General features: G+C 43.1%; 2 protein-coding genes across 2 annotated transcripts; one reads left to right on the plus strand and one right to left on the minus strand.

The window, feature by feature from the left end:
- Positions 1-8,548: 8,548 nt before the first annotated feature.
- BETA-VPE (beta vacuolar processing enzyme) lies at positions 8,549-12,890 on the minus strand. The gene is made up of 9 exons (XM_078591965.1): positions 12,562-12,890; positions 11,298-11,462; positions 11,075-11,231; positions 10,912-10,997; positions 10,653-10,852; positions 10,365-10,413; positions 9,977-10,186; positions 9,012-9,218; positions 8,549-8,928 (listed from the first exon to the last, which is right to left on the minus strand). The coding sequence occupies exons 1-9, from the start codon at positions 12,751-12,753 to the stop codon at positions 8,761-8,763; spliced, it is 1,434 nt and encodes a 477-aa protein (XP_078448091.1). The 5' UTR covers positions 12,754-12,890; the 3' UTR covers positions 8,549-8,760.
- Positions 12,891-13,878: 988 nt separating this feature from the next.
- LOC144716058 (Plant invertase/pectin methylesterase inhibitor superfamily) lies at positions 13,879-16,532 on the plus strand. Its single transcript, XM_078591073.1, has 4 exons — positions 13,879-14,305; positions 15,018-15,341; positions 15,770-16,109; positions 16,181-16,532. Exons 1-4 carry the CDS (start codon positions 13,879-13,881, stop codon positions 16,530-16,532), a joined length of 1,443 nt encoding a protein of 480 aa, XP_078447199.1.
- The last annotated feature ends 1,288 nt before the right edge of the window (positions 16,533-17,820 follow it).

Here is a 17,820-nt window from a genome sequence, read left to right on the forward strand (position 1 = left end):
TTTGGGTTTTGCAATCAACCACAGCCTAAGTTGATCGAGAGTCTTGCACAGATGATGGATTATACAAAATGGTATATGATGACACTAAAGGTTCCATGGCAGAGTTCATAAACTATTCAATATCTTCTAGAGCATGAGGAGTAACAAGCCAGATCTGCGCACCCCACCCCCCCTTATCTTTTTTTCTCTAGTTTCTCCACTCATTCCACAAGTCTCTTTGATGGTGAGAAGAATCGCAAGACCTTCAAGAGGGAGTGGTGAACAAGGAGAGGAGATCAAACAACCTTCTAGTTTTTGGGTTATCGAGGTCTCGATCTGGATGAAGAATTCAAATTGGTACGCAGCGGAAGACTTAAACAACTTGTAATGGCATCAACAAAATCATGAATCAAATCACTTGTGCACAAATTGTATCCATGATTTCTCGAATGCTCAAGCAAGATGAGTCAAGCTTATCATGTGTGCAGCCTCTAGATGTATCCATGCCATCCTCACCTCGTTAAATCTCCTTCTCCGCCTTGACGAGCTCTGTTCACCCATCATCATTGCCATTACACCGTCTCAATCACATCTAGAATAGAGAGGAGCTCATATGCTTGCACGCATGTTTGCTTTTAGTATATGAGGAAAAATTTTGAATGGGTAATGACTGAACACCAATGGGACATCCCATTTTGTTATAAATCAATGCTACGACTGCTGGGTTCTTAAGGCCTAGATCTAGGTGAAGAACCCAAAACTGTTCTAAGTGGAAGACTTAAATCATATCACAAGATCAACAAAACATGAAATGAATTGTTGTTTTATTTTTCTTTAGATTTAAGTCTTCCACCCACGATTTTTATACAGGTTAGGGTTAGTCCCTTAATCCTGTCCCCGGATAACCGACTGGATTTCTTAACCAGTCCCTAACCAAGTCTTTAAAGTCCCCCAAGCTAAAACAGCCTGGTAATAGGGATACATTGATATCTCCTATCTAGGAATTGAAAGAACGAGTTTCCTTGAGCCCCCTTAGCCTTTGCAGGTGCACACACTTTATCCTCTTCTTCTAATGGACCACCCAGGCCCTTCACAGCTAGCCCAATCTGCCTTCACCCAGATATTTACCTATCTCCTTTGAAGAGCTAATCACATTACAATGTTGAGTATTCAACATGATTCAATAGATATTTTCACACACAAATGAAAGACAATTAAGATTTGACAACGTGAATATAAAATGTCAATCTTTATACCTTTGAGTCGTGTAATCACCTGGTAACTGTTAATCATTCTTAATCTCTAATTGAAATTTTTTTATCAATAAAATATTTACCTTAATAAGCAGATATTTCTCTTTCAAATATCTTAAGAAAACCATCCTTGATCAGTGAAAAAATTTTGAAAGCGTCTCATTTATATTTTAGTGTTTTCTCAATGTTTATCTACTCGAGGGTAATTTAAATTTTAAAGATCAAATGAATCAAACCTGCGAGAAAACCTGAAACGTGAAATAACTTGTGAAAGTCCTTCTGTACTCCTCCTTGATATATGAGTCAATTCTCCTGAACGTTAGCTTAAACATGAAAAGGCTCTCCAACAGCAGAGGGAGATATTCAATGTCAGATTAATCTCGATCAAGACTTCTTATGGTAATATCAATCTATGGTCAAAGGCTTTCACTCACAAATGTGCATTTAGCGATATCTAATTAGGAGATACAAAAAAGAAATCTTGCAAAGGTTACTTGATTTCAGATATGTATCGAATTGAGTTTCCCAATATTATAACTCCCTAAAATTAAGCAAGTTTTCTCAAAATCTTAATTCTGTATTTAAAAATTCAATTTTAGAAACTATATTAAAATTTAGCTCAATGAGTTATTATAAGTTGATAGAGTAATTAACTTCAACGGCATTAATTTCAACAGCAACATTTTCAATGGATAATGGACGAATTTTATTAGATTTGGAAATTTCATTCAGTACTTAATAACTCTGTTGAAGTATTACTATTTGGATCCACAATCTAGAGATTCAAATAATTCCTATTTGGATTCATAATCCAGATATTCGAATGACTCCCCACTTATGGATATCTTGTAGTTTAAGGCAGAGAATATTTATTTAAAATAACCCTACCATAAAAATTGTTGTCGTTTGTTGAAGTGTTAGTATTTCTATCCACGATCAGAAAACTAATTGATGAATGTTGAGATATCATCTCTGTCACGGCACCTTGTCAAACAGCTGGCTTTAACCTCCAATAGACAGACACACAAATACACTCTAGATTTATATCACCAGATTGCTTCCAGACATTCTGGATTTTCATATTTCCAGATCTCAATGAGTTCAGAAAAAAAATCTTGATCAATAGGCTCAGCAGTTGATACCCATCGCCCTACTTCTTTCTCTTCTAATCTTGCACAAAACCTCTGATCTTGCTTCAACACAGCTTATCTTTTCTCGAAAGTGCTAGAGCGAGTAAAATGCTCAAGAGCAACCAAGAACAAAAGCGCATCATCTTCTCCATTGTGTGTTTCTTTCTTTATTTTGAACATTCTAAAAATTCTGACTGAAATGCCCCTTCAATGCTTAATGTAACGATTACTTCTTATTGAGGGTAAAAACAGGTAAAGACAGTAACTATAATTGAAATTAAATTATATTTATATTTTAAACACACAAACCTGTCTTTATTACCATTCAGCTATGCATCTAAAATATTCCAGAAAAAATATGTTTGGCCAACTCGATATGACTTAAGATATTTTTTATGCAGGCCTTGGTCCTTAAACTTTTTAAAATTATCAGATAAGAGATAGCAAAGCTGTTAAGATAATTTTGACCTAAAACCTTAATATTTACTTTGACCCTAACCTTGCTGGTTATTATACTTTGGATTCACCTAAACAATCTCAGGCACCTGGATCATAGATTATATTGACATGGTATTATGAGTTTACCCATGTTGTGGTGTGATTGTAGTAAATTCATCAAAAATCCCATAAATTAAGATTCATGCTTAGGCATTAATCTTCATGAATCACCAATGCCCGGATTGCATCCATGATTTCTTGGATCCTCGAGTGAGAGGAGTCAAGTTGCTCATGTGTGCAGCGTCTAGACATATCTGGCCTTGGAGAGCTGAGTTGAGATGAGTCGAGCTCCTCATCCTCCTTCACCTTGGGGAGCTCCATTCAACCTTCATCGCAATCATTACACCATCTTGATATCATCAGGAATAGAGGAGTTGTCGGGAGAAGGGAGAAGGGAGAAGAAGGGGAAGGCCCATGAACAATTCTGGACTGGGTGAATTTTGTTTAGGGTCTTCCCCTATTTATACTAAGAGGGTATTGTTCATAAAATTCCCAAAAACTTATGTATTTTGATGTCAAAAAGAACATTTGTGTTTGACCCTCTAGGCCCATATATCATTCTAGTTAAAAACTCCAATGATTGTCTTGTTGGGTTCTAGAGGCCTAGATCTGGATGAAGAAGAGAATTCCATGCATCGGAATACTCATAACAGAATCGATCGGCATCATTAAAACAAAGTACATGTGCATGGATCTCATTCGTGATTTCTCTGTACTTGAAGCAAGAAGAGTCGAGCTGCTCAAGTGTGCAATCTCTAAATGCATCAATGCATACCTCGGCACATTGGATCTAATCCTTATCATTGAGGAGCCCCATTTAATATCCATCATCGTCGTTACGTCGTCCCGTTCGCATCGAGAGTGGAGAGGGAGTGTGGGGATAAGGAAGAAGAAAGGGAAGGCCCCCGAACAATTATGGCCTGGGTGAATTTTTTTTAGGGCCTTCCCCTGTTTATACTTAGTATTTTTCATAAAAACCCTCAAAACTTAAGTATATCTTCCAACATCTAAAGGACCATTGTGTGTGACCCTCTAGGCCCATGTATTAGTTTAGTTAACGACTCGAGCGACCCAATAGCCTATATTGCCCTTCCAAATTAATTAAATATATTTACATATATATTAATTAACATCAGATCAATTTAACCGAATCGATAGTTTGAGTCTCCAACACATGGGGTGCCAAGCTATACCTCGTGTTCTAGAAGATATAAAGGAGTGTGTATCGACTCGCTCATGAAACCTGTTTGTCATTTGTTGTCGTGTATGTATAGTCTTTCATCCACTTGACGCTCCTAGGATGACTATGGGTATGGTCAACTGTCAAATCCTAATTAGTCATCTGACTTAGTACTGATGCATTCAGAAATCATTGGATAGAAGTCTTCTTCGATATTTTATTGCCTTGGCCAAGGACTTCATTGCATCATCTTCGTTGAGCATTCTCCTTTTATACTGAGGGTGGATGATCCCTTTTTGACAACTCAATCATCTTCGTGAACTTCTTGATGTACCCAAACCAAGACTGTTTAAAATCCCATGATTAGAGACCCGTTGGTTATAGTCAAAGTACAATTGTCCATCCACAAGACATCTTTGGTATCTCAAGTCTAAAGACCACTAACACAATTATAACGTGAATCAACCTGATTGACATTTTTGATATTATACCATTCAGGGATTTATACGGATCAATTTCAGTGAACTCTTTCCACTAAAGAGCACTCATTATCTATCCTTAGTGTCCACACACTAATGGCTGTAGGATAAGCTATACTCATCATATAAGTGAGTCTAGATAGTGATATTTTCTCAAGATACTTCCATGCCCTTCTCGAGTATCCTTCAAATAGGAATATTTAGAGCACATACTTAAAGATTAGTGATGTCTATGTTATAATCTCATCACAATTCACTAACTTCAATCATGTATTCATAGACTTTATTATAAGCACCACACATGCACTAAAATCAATATGCTCCATTAATGAACATGAAACAAGATATGAAATGTGTGATTGACTTTCTGCCCACATATTTCCATTACTAATCATGTGGATACCACTTGAGGTCATGCAATTATTTGTCTTGAAGAAACTCTCCCTAGAAGCAGGTCAAGGGTGGAAAAAGCTCCCCGAAAGGTACTCATTGCATTACATGTTTTATATAATATTGATGAAATGATCTAATGCTTCTACTGCATTAATACTATAGCCTCATAACCCAAGACTATCTAACCCTGACACTGATTGGAAATCCTCCGCCACCACAACCCATGTAACGGGACTGACCCTGCCTCCACCTTGGAGGCCCCATGAACCCTTTGACATGATGGCTTGCCATCCCCAAAGAGTTGTGGTGCCTTCTAAGACCCAATCAAGGGTTATGTGCTTCATCTAGCCACCCAATGTCCCTCTCACACTCTTCACCCCGAGAACAATGAGGTAGAACTTGAGCCTCTAAACAATTAGAGTGAACTTGAAGAAGAGGGGTATATACTATAAGAGCCAGTGGTGGATGATTTTAAAAAGCATAAAGAGCTATCAAGCTTCATCAGCATTGAGGAATCCATTCTAATCTATATGCAGAGCTCTCACACCTCAGTGATCAGCAACATCCGTTGCACTTTGGCCCAACCTGTTCTGGCCGATAGCAGATTGAGAACCTCAATCTTCTATACTTATGTAATGATTTGGTATAATATTATAAGACCATTGGTGAAGATGGAACTTGTGTTAATGTTGTCTTCAATACCTTGGTTTCCCGTCTAGACCTTCGCGTGGTTGACCATTCAAGGCCCTATCAGGTCTCTTGGATTAACGTCACATCTATCCCAGTCAGGAACCAATGCATAATACCACTAAAGGTGCAATCCTACGATGAGATCTTATGTGATGTGTTGCCCCTCAAAGTGAATAGAATTATCCTAGGACAACCTTGGCTCTACGACAACAATGTAAACCTCTTTGGATGGTTTAACACATGATTGTTTATACATAAGGGCAAGAAGATCATGTGGCATTGCGATAAACTATATCCTCAAGCCCCCAAGGATGACAAGCCATGTCTATGTTTGACATTAGTCAATGTTAGTCTATTCAGATGAGGACTGAAGAACAACCTTCCTATGTGTGTGACCATCATATCTTATTTTGGAATGGCATTGTTGGCCAACCCCCATGACACCAAGGGAAGTCTCTGAGCTTCTAGTGGAGTTCGCTGGCATATTTTCCGAAGAGCATCCCAATGACATTCCCCATGTGCATGATAGTCAACAGGCCATCAACTTAATCCCCGAAGAAACTCTCCCTAACCTCCCTCACTGTTGCATGGATCCACCCAATATTGAGAGCTCCATGCATAGGTCCAAGACCTCCTGCGTAGGGGCTTTATCACCAAGACCTTAGTATATGGGTCATCCCTGCTCTTTTTGACGCCAAAGAAAGACAGGTCTTGGCATATGTGCATTGATGATCAAACCATCAACAAGATCATAGTCAAGAACCAGTTCCCTACTCCATATATTGATGATATGTTTGACATGTTGGTGGGATCAACCATATTTTCAAAGATTGATCTGAGGTTCTATCATCAGGTCAAGATCTGACTTGAGACGTGTGGAAGACTGCATTCCTGATCAATGATAGCTTGTACAAATGGAGAATAATACCTTTTGGATTGTCCAAGGCCCCTAGCATATTCTAAAGATTGATGAATCATGTGATTTGATCATACATTTGTGAATTTTTCATCTGATACTTTGGCAGTATTCTAGTCTATAACAAGTCAAAGGTAGATCACCTCATGCATCTCCGTAGAGTTTGTGAGACTCATAGGGTAGAGAATTTATATGCCCACCTGAAAAACTGTTTCTGCCTAAACAATTACATTGTATTCTTAGGTTTCATCATGTTCTCTCAAGGTGTCTATGTTGACCCTACTAAGGCTGAGGCTATCAAAAATTGGCCATCTTCCAATAACATGCATGAAGTCCATAGTTTTCATGGTTTTGCGTACTGCAGTTCATTTCTTGTTCCGGTCATCTATAATGACCTTTTGGTTGAGAACATCCAGGCCTACACATTCATTGAGAAGCTCAATATTGGAATTGAGAATAGGGTGATTGATGCCTTGAGTCGTAGAAGTCATCAATTATGAGCATGAAGGTGACTGGTTTTGAGCAAGTGAAGGATAGTTTTGAGCAAGTAAAAGCTCTAGCCGACGTTCCTAATCTGAAATACAAAGATTACCTTATGAACAATCCCTACCTTTTCTTTGGTCAATGATTATTATTTCCATGAACATCTCTCTGAAATTTTGTCATGGGAGCTTCATGCCAGCGGTCTAAATGGACACACCTTCTCCAAGATCTATTGATGGACACAGCACCCCCTACTTCACCCACAACGAAGTCAAGTTTTCTTCTGGCCCCAGGAGAAATGGTGGGAACCATGGCCTTAGTGCACTGCTGACTCAACCGAACACAATTTCCCCATTGGTCAAGACAAGTTGGGGAACTCACCAGCATCGGCCATTACTGAAAGACCCTGGGTTAGTTATTTTTGAAATATCCTCCCATGAAGCAAATTTAGCATCTTCCTCCTTCGCCTGCTCTGCTCACCCTGTAGTTCTATATGATGGACTGGAACTCAATTTTTGGTTGGGTAAAGATTGGCTTCAGTATCTTAATTCTTCTATCCCTTGGAGTATCAATTACTTCCATTGCTAGTGGATTCATGTTCGTCTACCATTGCATGTAGTGACTGTCACCATGGCACACTCTCCCCATGTGCCACCACATTTTGCCATGATCAAGTTCCACCATCGTAGGGTCATGTAGCTGCCTCCCTCCATCGTAGTGTCATCGTAGTGTCATACCAGGTCCATCCCCTCCCTCCATTTCTTAGTGGCGCGTATTACTTCCTTTAATATATCCTTGCTTTTGCCATTTCTTCTGGGTTTGTCCGCTACTATTTGGCATTTGTTGAGTAGATTAACACGAGCACCATTCCCAAAATATTAACAGCAGAGCTACTCAGTTTTATCTGATTGCCACAGCCCTGTTAGACAGTGCTCCTGCCCTCGGATGAGTTTGGGGCCGTCACCTTCCCTAAATCAGTAGGGTTCTCTTTTCAGATTGTCATTTGAAACACCCACTGCTAGGGAATAGCACGTCCGAAACGTGATGCCCCAGATGTGACGGGACGGATGAAGATCCGTGACGGACGGTGACGTGATGAAAGTTTCGTCACGTCACCGTACCGTCACATGTCCGAGGCTTTCGGAAAATCCATCATGTTTGCGTCACCATCATGTTTTGCGACATCCCCATTACGTTTCCGTCACCGGGCGGCGTCACCGTCACGTGTGATGGGAAAAACAACCGTGCGGATGAGAGATAATTGGAGGGGCATATCTCTAATTATCTTTGGACAGCATCCTTTTGCGCGTGAATTAATGCAGGGACATTTCTGAAAAATACCAAGAAATCGCAAAATCTAGGCAGTCAAAAAGCTTAAATCTAACTATTTTTAAGCTTTTTTGGTCATTTTTCATAATCCGTCAGGGCCGTCCCGTCATGTCACTCGTTGCAGTACTCTACCCACTGCCTGCTCATCTTTCCATTCATCAGGCACGCCATAGTTAGGTACCACTGAATAATGGTCCGCGTGCATCACGCCTTCCATGGAAGACAAGATAATACCCTTACTCGTAGCCAGTCAACATGGTCAATATCCAACACTACATCCATATATGATAATTCCTTAACAGTTGTCTGTTCCCGGCGCTTGACACGAAATGTAGTGATCAACTGTAACCCCAGCTACCCGAATACGATCGTGCCTTCATTATATTTCCTTATGCGCTCGTTACATGGCAGAAGACCGCAGAAGAGATCTTCACCATGCGCTCTTTCCAGAGTGCCCTCCACCGTGACCACACGCAGCCTCGCAAGCATCCTCCATGGCCACCTTCGAGACACCTCCGTTACATAAGTTGGCAAACGCTCGCATATACTTCATCCCGTACTGGGTAAGCGCCCCACAACGAGACTCAAAGACGTCGACCTGCAAGAAGAGGGGAATCAGCCAAAGTTCAGAAAGGAAGACTGGCTTCAGTTAAATGAAAAGGCAAGGGGTGTCGTCTTCACCATGGACTTGAGACAATTCCAGTCGTCGACGAGGGCCAGGCCATGCGCCCTTACCGCGGACAGCGTCGACGGCCCTCTCTCTGAGCCGAAGAGGAACTTTCCCACGAGCTCCACGCTGTGGTCAAGGTGAGCTCTGTGCGCTATCTTCTCTGCGATTTCTCTGAGGACCTCCGTCTTCCTCTCTGATTTCTCTTCAAGCTGCTTGTACTGAAGACGGGAGGAAGAAGAAGTTAGCATCAAGACTTAACCAGCTGCAGGTAGGTCTTCCCTCTCTCTCTGTCCCTCCTCTTTCTCTCTTGCTCTCTCTGTCTCCCTCCCTCTCTTTTTCACTTGAGCTCTCTCTGTCTCTCTCCCTCTGTCTGCTCTCTCGCGCTCTCCCTCCCTCTGCTCTCTTTCTCTCTCCCTCTCTCAGCTCTCTGCTCTCACCCTCTTCTCTCCGTCTCTTGCTCCCTCCCCTTCTCTCTGTATCTTGCTACCTCTCGTTCTCTCCGTCTCTTGCTCCCTCTTCGTCCATCCGTCTCTTGCTCCCTCTCCCTTTCTCTGCTCTTTTGCTCTCGCCCAACTGTCTCTTGTTGCTCTTTCTCCCTCTCTCTGCTCTCTTGCTCTCGCCCAACTGTCTCTTGTTGCTCTTTCCCCCTCTCTCTGCTCTCTTGCTCTCGCCCAACTGTCTCTTGTTGCTCTTTCTCCCTCTCTCTGCTCTCTTGCTCTCGCCCAACTGTCTCTTGTTGCTCTTTCTCCCTCTCTTGCTCCCACTCTCTCCCTTTCTTGTTCTCTTCAATCTCTTTCTCCCCCTCACTCCCCCTTCTCTCTCTCTTCCTTTCTTGCTCACTTCAATCAGTCTCGCCCCCTCTCTCCCCCATTCACTCTCTCCCTCTCTCTCCTCCCGAGCCCTCTCTCCCTTCTATCGCATTCCTATAGAAAACCTAAGAGATATATGTTGCAGGTGGGTGTATAAGGGAGCTTACTTGGTGCCACAGGAAGAGAAGATCGGCGTCTCTTTGATTAATGGCTTCTTGGGGGCGGAAGCTTCGGAGCGTGTTATCGGTGAGGTTTGCAGTGGCTGGATCGAATCCTTGGAAACGAAACAGCTTCTCTTCCTTCATTCCTCTACTTCCGTACTCCATTACGTGGGATCCAGGGCTGTACGTGTTATAATTGGACGTTCTCGCCTTCACCTGATACAGAACCAATTGAACAATTGCCACACAAAACAAGAGAGATATATGCTGGATGAATTTCTTATGTGGATAATTACACCCCAGTTGAAGTGATTCAATCGCTTTAACAATGGAATCAAGAATAATTTGCATGTTAATACTACACGTCTGGAGAGAGCTTGAAGGAGAAACATACCCTCTCGTACTGCTTTTGAATGGTCTCCAACTTCAGATTGTGAGCTTCGCTGTTCACAGAAAGTATTAGAATCCGAGAGCTTACTACTGTGCTAAAAGCTATAACAACTTCTCTTCTTAACATTTAGACATGATGTTGATCTCCAACACTCCCCGCAACACATGCCGCTGGCCTAAATATGGCTCAAAAGCAGTGTTGTTTCTGATACCATGTTAGAAGCAAGTATGCTAGTTCTCATATAAACATTTAGGCAGAATGTTGATCTCCAACATAAACAAAGAGATGAACCTGTCCTCCATCCATGAAACGCTGTAGAGATCGCCGAGGCAGGTGATGTACTCGGGCGGCGGTGGAGTGTCCATTCCAGGGCAATAAGTACCCCAGCTACTCTCCTCAGCGTTGGAGGCCGTTGTTACATAGATGTTAAGGTTCTCTGGCATCAGCCCTTCAAATATACTCCCGCTTTCACATGCCTCCACATAAACAACCTGCGCAGCCGCCTCATCGTTATCAACGAATAAAAAAGAAGGAGAATATAGACACGCACCATCTCTCTGTAGCCACCCATGGCGTGTTTCTTCTTCAGAACTTCAATCAGCTCGCCGGCGTAGAGAAAAGGCATATTCGGCATCCCTGTAAAATAAGGAGGAGAGAGAAGCCCGTCTGATTTTCTGATAGATAAAAGAAGAACTGAGAAAGAAGAGATTCACCCAGGACTCCTGGTCCGCCATGATCGGAGTAGTAGAAGAAGATACGGTCGTTGGGCTTGCTGAGAAGCACCTTCCCGCTTCCTCCTTCAACCGCTGTCTTGTTTCCCAGCAGAACTGCGAACAGGTTCTTGGTGTTGACTTCCTTCCCGGTATAATCCTGAGATCACAGAGTTTAAGTGAAAATGCTATCTCTGAATTGATTTTTTTTAGAATAAACACGTACCTTAGGAACACCGGCGTAGACATCTTCACCGTGAGGGTGGTTGATGATGATCCCCGGCCTAGGGTTTAAAGGGTTATGTGCGATATCATCGTACATGAAGACCACGATGTTCTCCTCCTCGAGCCCGCCATTCCGCAGAATCTGATATGCATGGCAGACGTCCGCCTAGGCCAGAGAACCATTGAAAATTAAGGCTTCTAGAGAATGAGAGAGAAGGGATGATAGACAGAGTGGGAGAAGGAAGGAGGTAGAGAGAGAAAGCGGAGAGGGAGAAGGGACAGAGGAGGGAGAGAGAGAGGGAGGGAGGGATATGGAAGGAAGGATAGGGCGAGAGGGGGAGAGGATGGATAGGGAGGGGAAGAGGGAGAGGTAAAGAGAGAGAGAGAGAGAGAGAGAGAGAGAGACCGCAGGAGAGATACGGAAGGAAGAGATGGGGAGGACTGGAGGGATAGGGAGGGAGAGAAAGAGAGAGAGGACTGGAGGGATAGGGAGAGAGAGGACCGCAGGAGGGAAAGGGAAGGAAGAGATGGGGAGGACTGAAGGAGGGATAGGGAGGGAGGGAGAGAGAGCGGACTGGAGGGATAGGGAGAGAGAGAGAGGACTGAAGGAGGGATAGGAAAGGAAGAGATTGGGAGGACTGAAGGAGGGAGAGGGAGGGAGGGAGGGAGAGAGAGCGGACTGGAGGGATAGGGAGAGAGAGAGAGGACTGAAGGAGGGAAAGGAAGAGAGAGAGATAGGGAATAAAGGAGGGATATAGAGAGAGAGAGAGAGAGGAGAGAGAGAGGACTGAAGGAGGGAGAGGGCGAGGGAGAGAGAGAGATAGGGACTGAAGGAGGGATTTAGAGAGAGATAGTGACTGAAGGAGGGATACAGAGAGAGAAAGGACTGAAGGAGTGATAGAGAGAGATGGAGATGGAGAAAGGACATAATGAAGGATTGGGAGGGAGAGATAGGGACCGAAGAGGAGAGAGAGATAGAGAGAGACGGAAAGAGAGAGAGAGACGGAAAGAGAGAGAGAGACGGAAAGAGAGAGAGAGAGGGAAACAGAGAGGACCCAAAGTGGGATAGGGAGAGAGAGAGAGAGTGACTGAAGGATAGGGAGAGATAGAGGAAGATGGAGAGGGACCGAAGGATAGGGAGAGATAGAGGAAGATGGAGAGGGAGAGGGACCGAAGGATAGGGAGAGATAGAGGAAGATGGAGGGGGAGAGGGAAGAAGGGATAGGGACGGAGGGGGAGAGACGTCCTTGCTGCCTTCTCCTTACCTGATGGCGGTAGTTTCCGTAACCAGAGGACCCCGCTACGAGGACGGCCCACCTCGTCCCCGCGTCATCCTCTTCAGTCTCGACTGGCATGCGAATCTCCCTTGGAAGCCCTCTTCCAGAGACTTCTGGTATTATCAGCAGACCCAGCAGGAAAAGGATGACATAGCGAAGAATTGAGAAGGGAATCGCCATGGATGCTGAACCTGAGCTTTGCCTCTACGGCGCAGTTAGAGAAGCTGAAGAACAGGGAATGAGTAAAGGATCAGATTTCTGCCGCTCCAAGACAAGGCGCCATGCAAGAGCGCTGAGCCGCGGGATTGACACGTATGTGTCGATCCGGAGTTTATTTCTGCAATCTGCAGCCTTTTTCTTCATTTTGATTTTTAAACAGGATAGTAATACACGGGCAACCATTAAAAATTCAATTATGTAAATCAGGAAGTTTTCTGCGCCATTTTTTTATTCAGCTTGAAGCTTCCAACCGCGCTTATCGCGCAGCGACAAGGCACCATGCACGAGCTCCGAACCATGGCTTCGACACGTTGCGCCTATCACGAGTTCGTAGACTGCATCGTTTTCCCATTTTAATCGACTAAAACAGAATATTACAATCAAGAGAAACCATAAAAATTCGATTATATAAATTTTCAGAGTTCTCTGCAGTCTGCACCGTTTTTCTTGATTCAGGAAAAACCTTTTGACGGCACGTGGTCACGCAGAGAGATGAGGCAATGCAACAACTCCGACCCGCGATCAGGAGTTTATTTCTACGGATTTTAGACTTTTCCATTTCTTAGTAATAAAAGAATGTTATTACTTGGAGCAACCATAAAGAATCCAATTCTATAAATTTACGAAGTTTCCGCTCTGTCTTCCCAAATTCGAAAATAAGATTTCAAGAGAGAAGACGCCATGCAAGAGCTCCGACCCACGATCAGGAGTTTATTTCTATAGATTTCATCCATTTTCCATATTCTTGGCCAAAACCACGCTCAACCAATGCACAACTTCTATAAATTCATACAGTTTTCCGCTCCGTTTTTCTTAATTCACAAAATAAGCTTTTAACCTCACGCAGTCGCTTCCCTTCTTCCTGAAAGAGAGCGTTTTCTCGACGTCTGGTTTATTCTTTCAAAATCTTCACGAAATAATCCCATGACCACCCGTTGGACGACGGCGCTGCCACTCGGCTATGTACCCGGAACAGGTGTATACCTCTTTCTTCCTCCTCCCTCCACCTCACGCGTTTCTCCTGCGATATAACTAAACGCCGAGGATCTCGTTCTGCCGGCGCGCGAGACGAACGTTGCAGGAGATATGGACCTCTCTCAAGTCCTAGCCATGTTATCGTTACTTGTTCTTTCGTCCGCATGCGCTGGCCAAGAAAGCACGGGAAAGAAGGAAGCAATAGTCGCCGCGAGAGAGAGCGTCTCCATTGCAGGAGCTTATTTTGGCGCCAGCCCGACTCTCGACGATGGGAAGAGAGAAGTCGAATTTGGCCTCGCATGGGACGAGTGCTCTCGTCTGTACAGTGATAGCGCTTATCGCCTTCGACGGCTAGTTTCGGGAAGACGACGGAGCTTAGCGGAGGCCAAAGCTTGGATCAGCGGCGCCGCCACTTGCCATCGAACTTGTACAGACGGTTTGCGGGAGAAGGGGATGGCGGCGCCGCCGCTGCTGATGTCGAACGTCACTCGACTGCTCACCGCCGCCTTGAAAATCCTCCACGAGAGACATGAAAGTGGTATGTTTCGAGTGGCGTTTGCGTATTTATGATAATCATCATCGTCGGCCCAAACCCATTATCTTCGCTCGACTGATCAACTTCTTCTTTCTCATCAATCATTCGTATTTTTGAGTGATGATAATAATTACCATCCTCTCGTTATCTTAGGGAGCATTACGGAGGGACGATGACGATTTTTTACGTCATCGTGGGAGAAAGAATGATGGGGATACTATTTTAACAGAGAGGAGAGATTGAAATCCGCGTCTAACCTATTTTAGATTCCCATGGCAAACCTTGATCATCGAAGAAAAGTCTTCTGGATCTCGAGGCGAAGAGCCGGGTTAGAACGAACAGTACCAAGTATAAAGAAGAAGTGAAGAAGATAGATGAGAAGAGAAGAAAGGTACAGAGAGATGAGAACCGGGACAGAGTTGTTGAAATGAAACTATCATTGAACCCATTAATCAATCTGTTACATATATCTGATATACATAAAAGTTCTTGAAAAAAAATCAAGGGAAAAACGTAAGTCTTGGAGTCGATGATTTTAATCAGTAGTTTGTTATTGGTGAACTTGGAGCTGACTCATCCCGTTCGATGAGTTCGCCTTTTAATGTTAAGTCCTGGCTGTTGTATCTTTTGATTCCTTGTTTTACTTAGCTTACTAATCTAATCTGTCGACCTATTTACTGGTTGATCTTTTGACTGTTGTTCTTGGCGCGAGAAGAACCCTTTCGCAAACCAAAGGAGACGAACTTGACGAGCTTCGATGGCATGCTGGATGCGTGGGTGCCAGATATTGTGGTGGCAAAGGACGGCTCAAGCGGATACCGCACGATCAACGACGCCTTGGCCACTCTCGCTCGCCAGAGGCGAAGTCCGAACCAGCGACGCGTTATCTACGTAAAGGCTGGGATTTACGTGGAGAACGTGGAGATCGACAGAACCCTAAGAAATCTGATGTTTGTGGGAGACGGCATAGACAAGACGACAGTTACCGGCAGCAGGAGCGTTCCTGACGGCTACACCACCTACGGTTCCGCCACATTCGGTAAGAAAGACTTTAGGTCATAAACGAACGACAAACATACAGGAAAGAAGCCAATTCCTCGTCCCGTTCTGATTTTGCAACGGAAAACGGAACGAACCTTTGCCAATTCCCAGTAGGCTGTTTTACTGCCCCCCCCCCCCCTGTCATTCATTCCGTCGTGAAAGAGGCAAGTTCAAGGAAGACCCATTCCGTTCAATTCGTTAACGATGACGGGGGCACAACGGATGGGATCATGTTGATATTTTCTTTTAAAATTTAGCAGAACTTTCTCTTGAACGGCGAAGATCCGTCGACCCTCTGCAGGACCCGTATCGTCAAAGATCTTCAACGTGGAGATTGAAATTGTTCATCAAATTCAACCGTCATTGACAACTTTGGCTTTCATTGGAAATCAAAATTGAAGTGGATGCTGTTCGTCTTGGTCTCAGGAGTAGCAGGAGACGGGTTTTGGGCGAGAGACATGACCTTCGAGAACACGGCGGGCCCGGGAAAGCACCAGGCGGTGGCGCTGCGCGTGGCGTCGGATCTCGCCGTCTTCTACCGGTGCAGCTTCCGCGGCTACCAGGACACTCTCTTTGTGCACTCTCAGCGGCAGTTCTACAGAGACTGCGACGTCTACGGGACGATAGACTTCGTCTTCGGAAACGCGGCCGCGGCGCTCCAAAACTGCAACATCTACGTGAGAAAACCTATGGAGCACCAGGCCAACATGGTCACAGCCCAAGGAAGAGATTCGGAGTACGAGACTACGGGGACGGTCGTGCATAGGTACTGTCAGCGCTTTCGAATTCGCTCAATCTCCCCACCCATTTACGAGGTTTTAGTGTTGTTCTTCACAGTTCCAGGGTTTTGCCTTCTTCGGAGTTTGAGGGGGTGAAGAGGGGCTTCTCGAGTTTTCTCGGAAGGCCTTGGAAGAAGTACGCGAGGGTGGTGGTCATGGAGACGGAGCTTGATGGGTTGGTTAATGGCAGGGGTTGGGCGCCTTGGGTTGGGGATTCCGCGCCTGATACTGTCTTCTATGGAGAGTATATGAACACGGGTGATGGTGCTAATACCGGCGGTAGAGTGCGATGGGCTGGGTTTCATGTGATGAAGGATGCAGGAGAGGCTATCCCTTTTACCGTCGGCGCCTTCCTTCAAGGGGACGCCTGGATTCCAGCGTCCGGGGTGCCGTTCTTGAGCGGACTGTAGTTTCTTTATATCTCTCTATAAATATTTCTCGATTAATTAATCTTGCTTATCCCTTATCTAATACTATAAAAATATCTATGTATCTCACTATGTATCAATGTATTTCTCTATGTATCTACGTATCTCTCTATGTATCTATGTATTTCTCTATGTATCTTTGTATCTCTCTATGTATCCATGTATTTCTCTATGTATCTATGTATCTCTCTATGTATCTATGTATTTCTCTATGTATCTTTGTATCTCTCTATGTATCCATGTATTTTTCTATGTATCTATGTATCTCTCTATGTATCTATGTATTTCTCTATGTATCTATGTATCTCTCTATGTATCTATGTATTTTTCTATGTATCTCTCTATGTATCTATGTATTTTTCTATGTATCTATGTATCTCTCTATGTATTTATGTAAAGATTTCCATGTATATCTCTCAATTCATTTATGTAAATATATACATTCCTCCGCTAATCTATTTATCTACTTATCTTCAGAGTATGATCTTTTATGTAAATGTGTATTGGGAAATTTCATGTTTATTTTATTCTTTGGATTTGTTTGAAAACATGTCTGGGATATGTTTACCGACTCGAAGCACAACTTTAGATTATATATTTGTCATCATTTTATGCATCAAATTAATGCGTAGAATGCACACTATCATGTATATTAATTATATTGATATCATTCGTTCATAAACTAATATTTATATTTCAAATATTATTATCCATAAAATTATGCACAAAATAGGGTAAATAATAATCTGAAATTTTGCATGGCAAGTGCGATTTTTATTGATTTGGTGAGGAATTTCAAAACTATTTCTGATATTTATTTTCTGAGGAATGATTCTGATATCAATGTAAAATTTTATGGGTTTCGAGATGGTTTTTAAATGTCTGGTTTCTAAAGTGTTTTATGCTTGAATGACTTATTTTCCTGATTGAATGATTTCACACCATGCATAACAATATCTTGAGCTCAGACTTAGGCTCGTATAAACATGAATGTTAGGTTTTGTGGGGGTGATGAGCTCAATTTTCAGGAAGATTAGACATGGATAAGCTCAATTAAATATTTCTAGGTTCAAGATCATGTTTAAATCTGCACTTGACTCTAATAATATGAATATATAGTATGGGCAAGGGTTGTGTCTAAAGATAACACAGATTAAGAATTATATTTTTTATACAAAGTAATAAAGGGGAGAAGGCATATTATATAAGGTCAGAGATAGAGAAATGGCCAATTGTGACACAAGAAGATGATAATTATTAATAATAGTGA

Source organism: Wolffia australiana, chromosome 2 (assembly GCF_029677425.1).
Source record: "Wolffia australiana isolate 7733 chromosome 2, ASM2967742v1".
In the NCBI taxonomy this organism is placed as follows: domain Eukaryota; kingdom Viridiplantae; phylum Streptophyta; class Magnoliopsida; order Alismatales; family Araceae; genus Wolffia; species Wolffia australiana.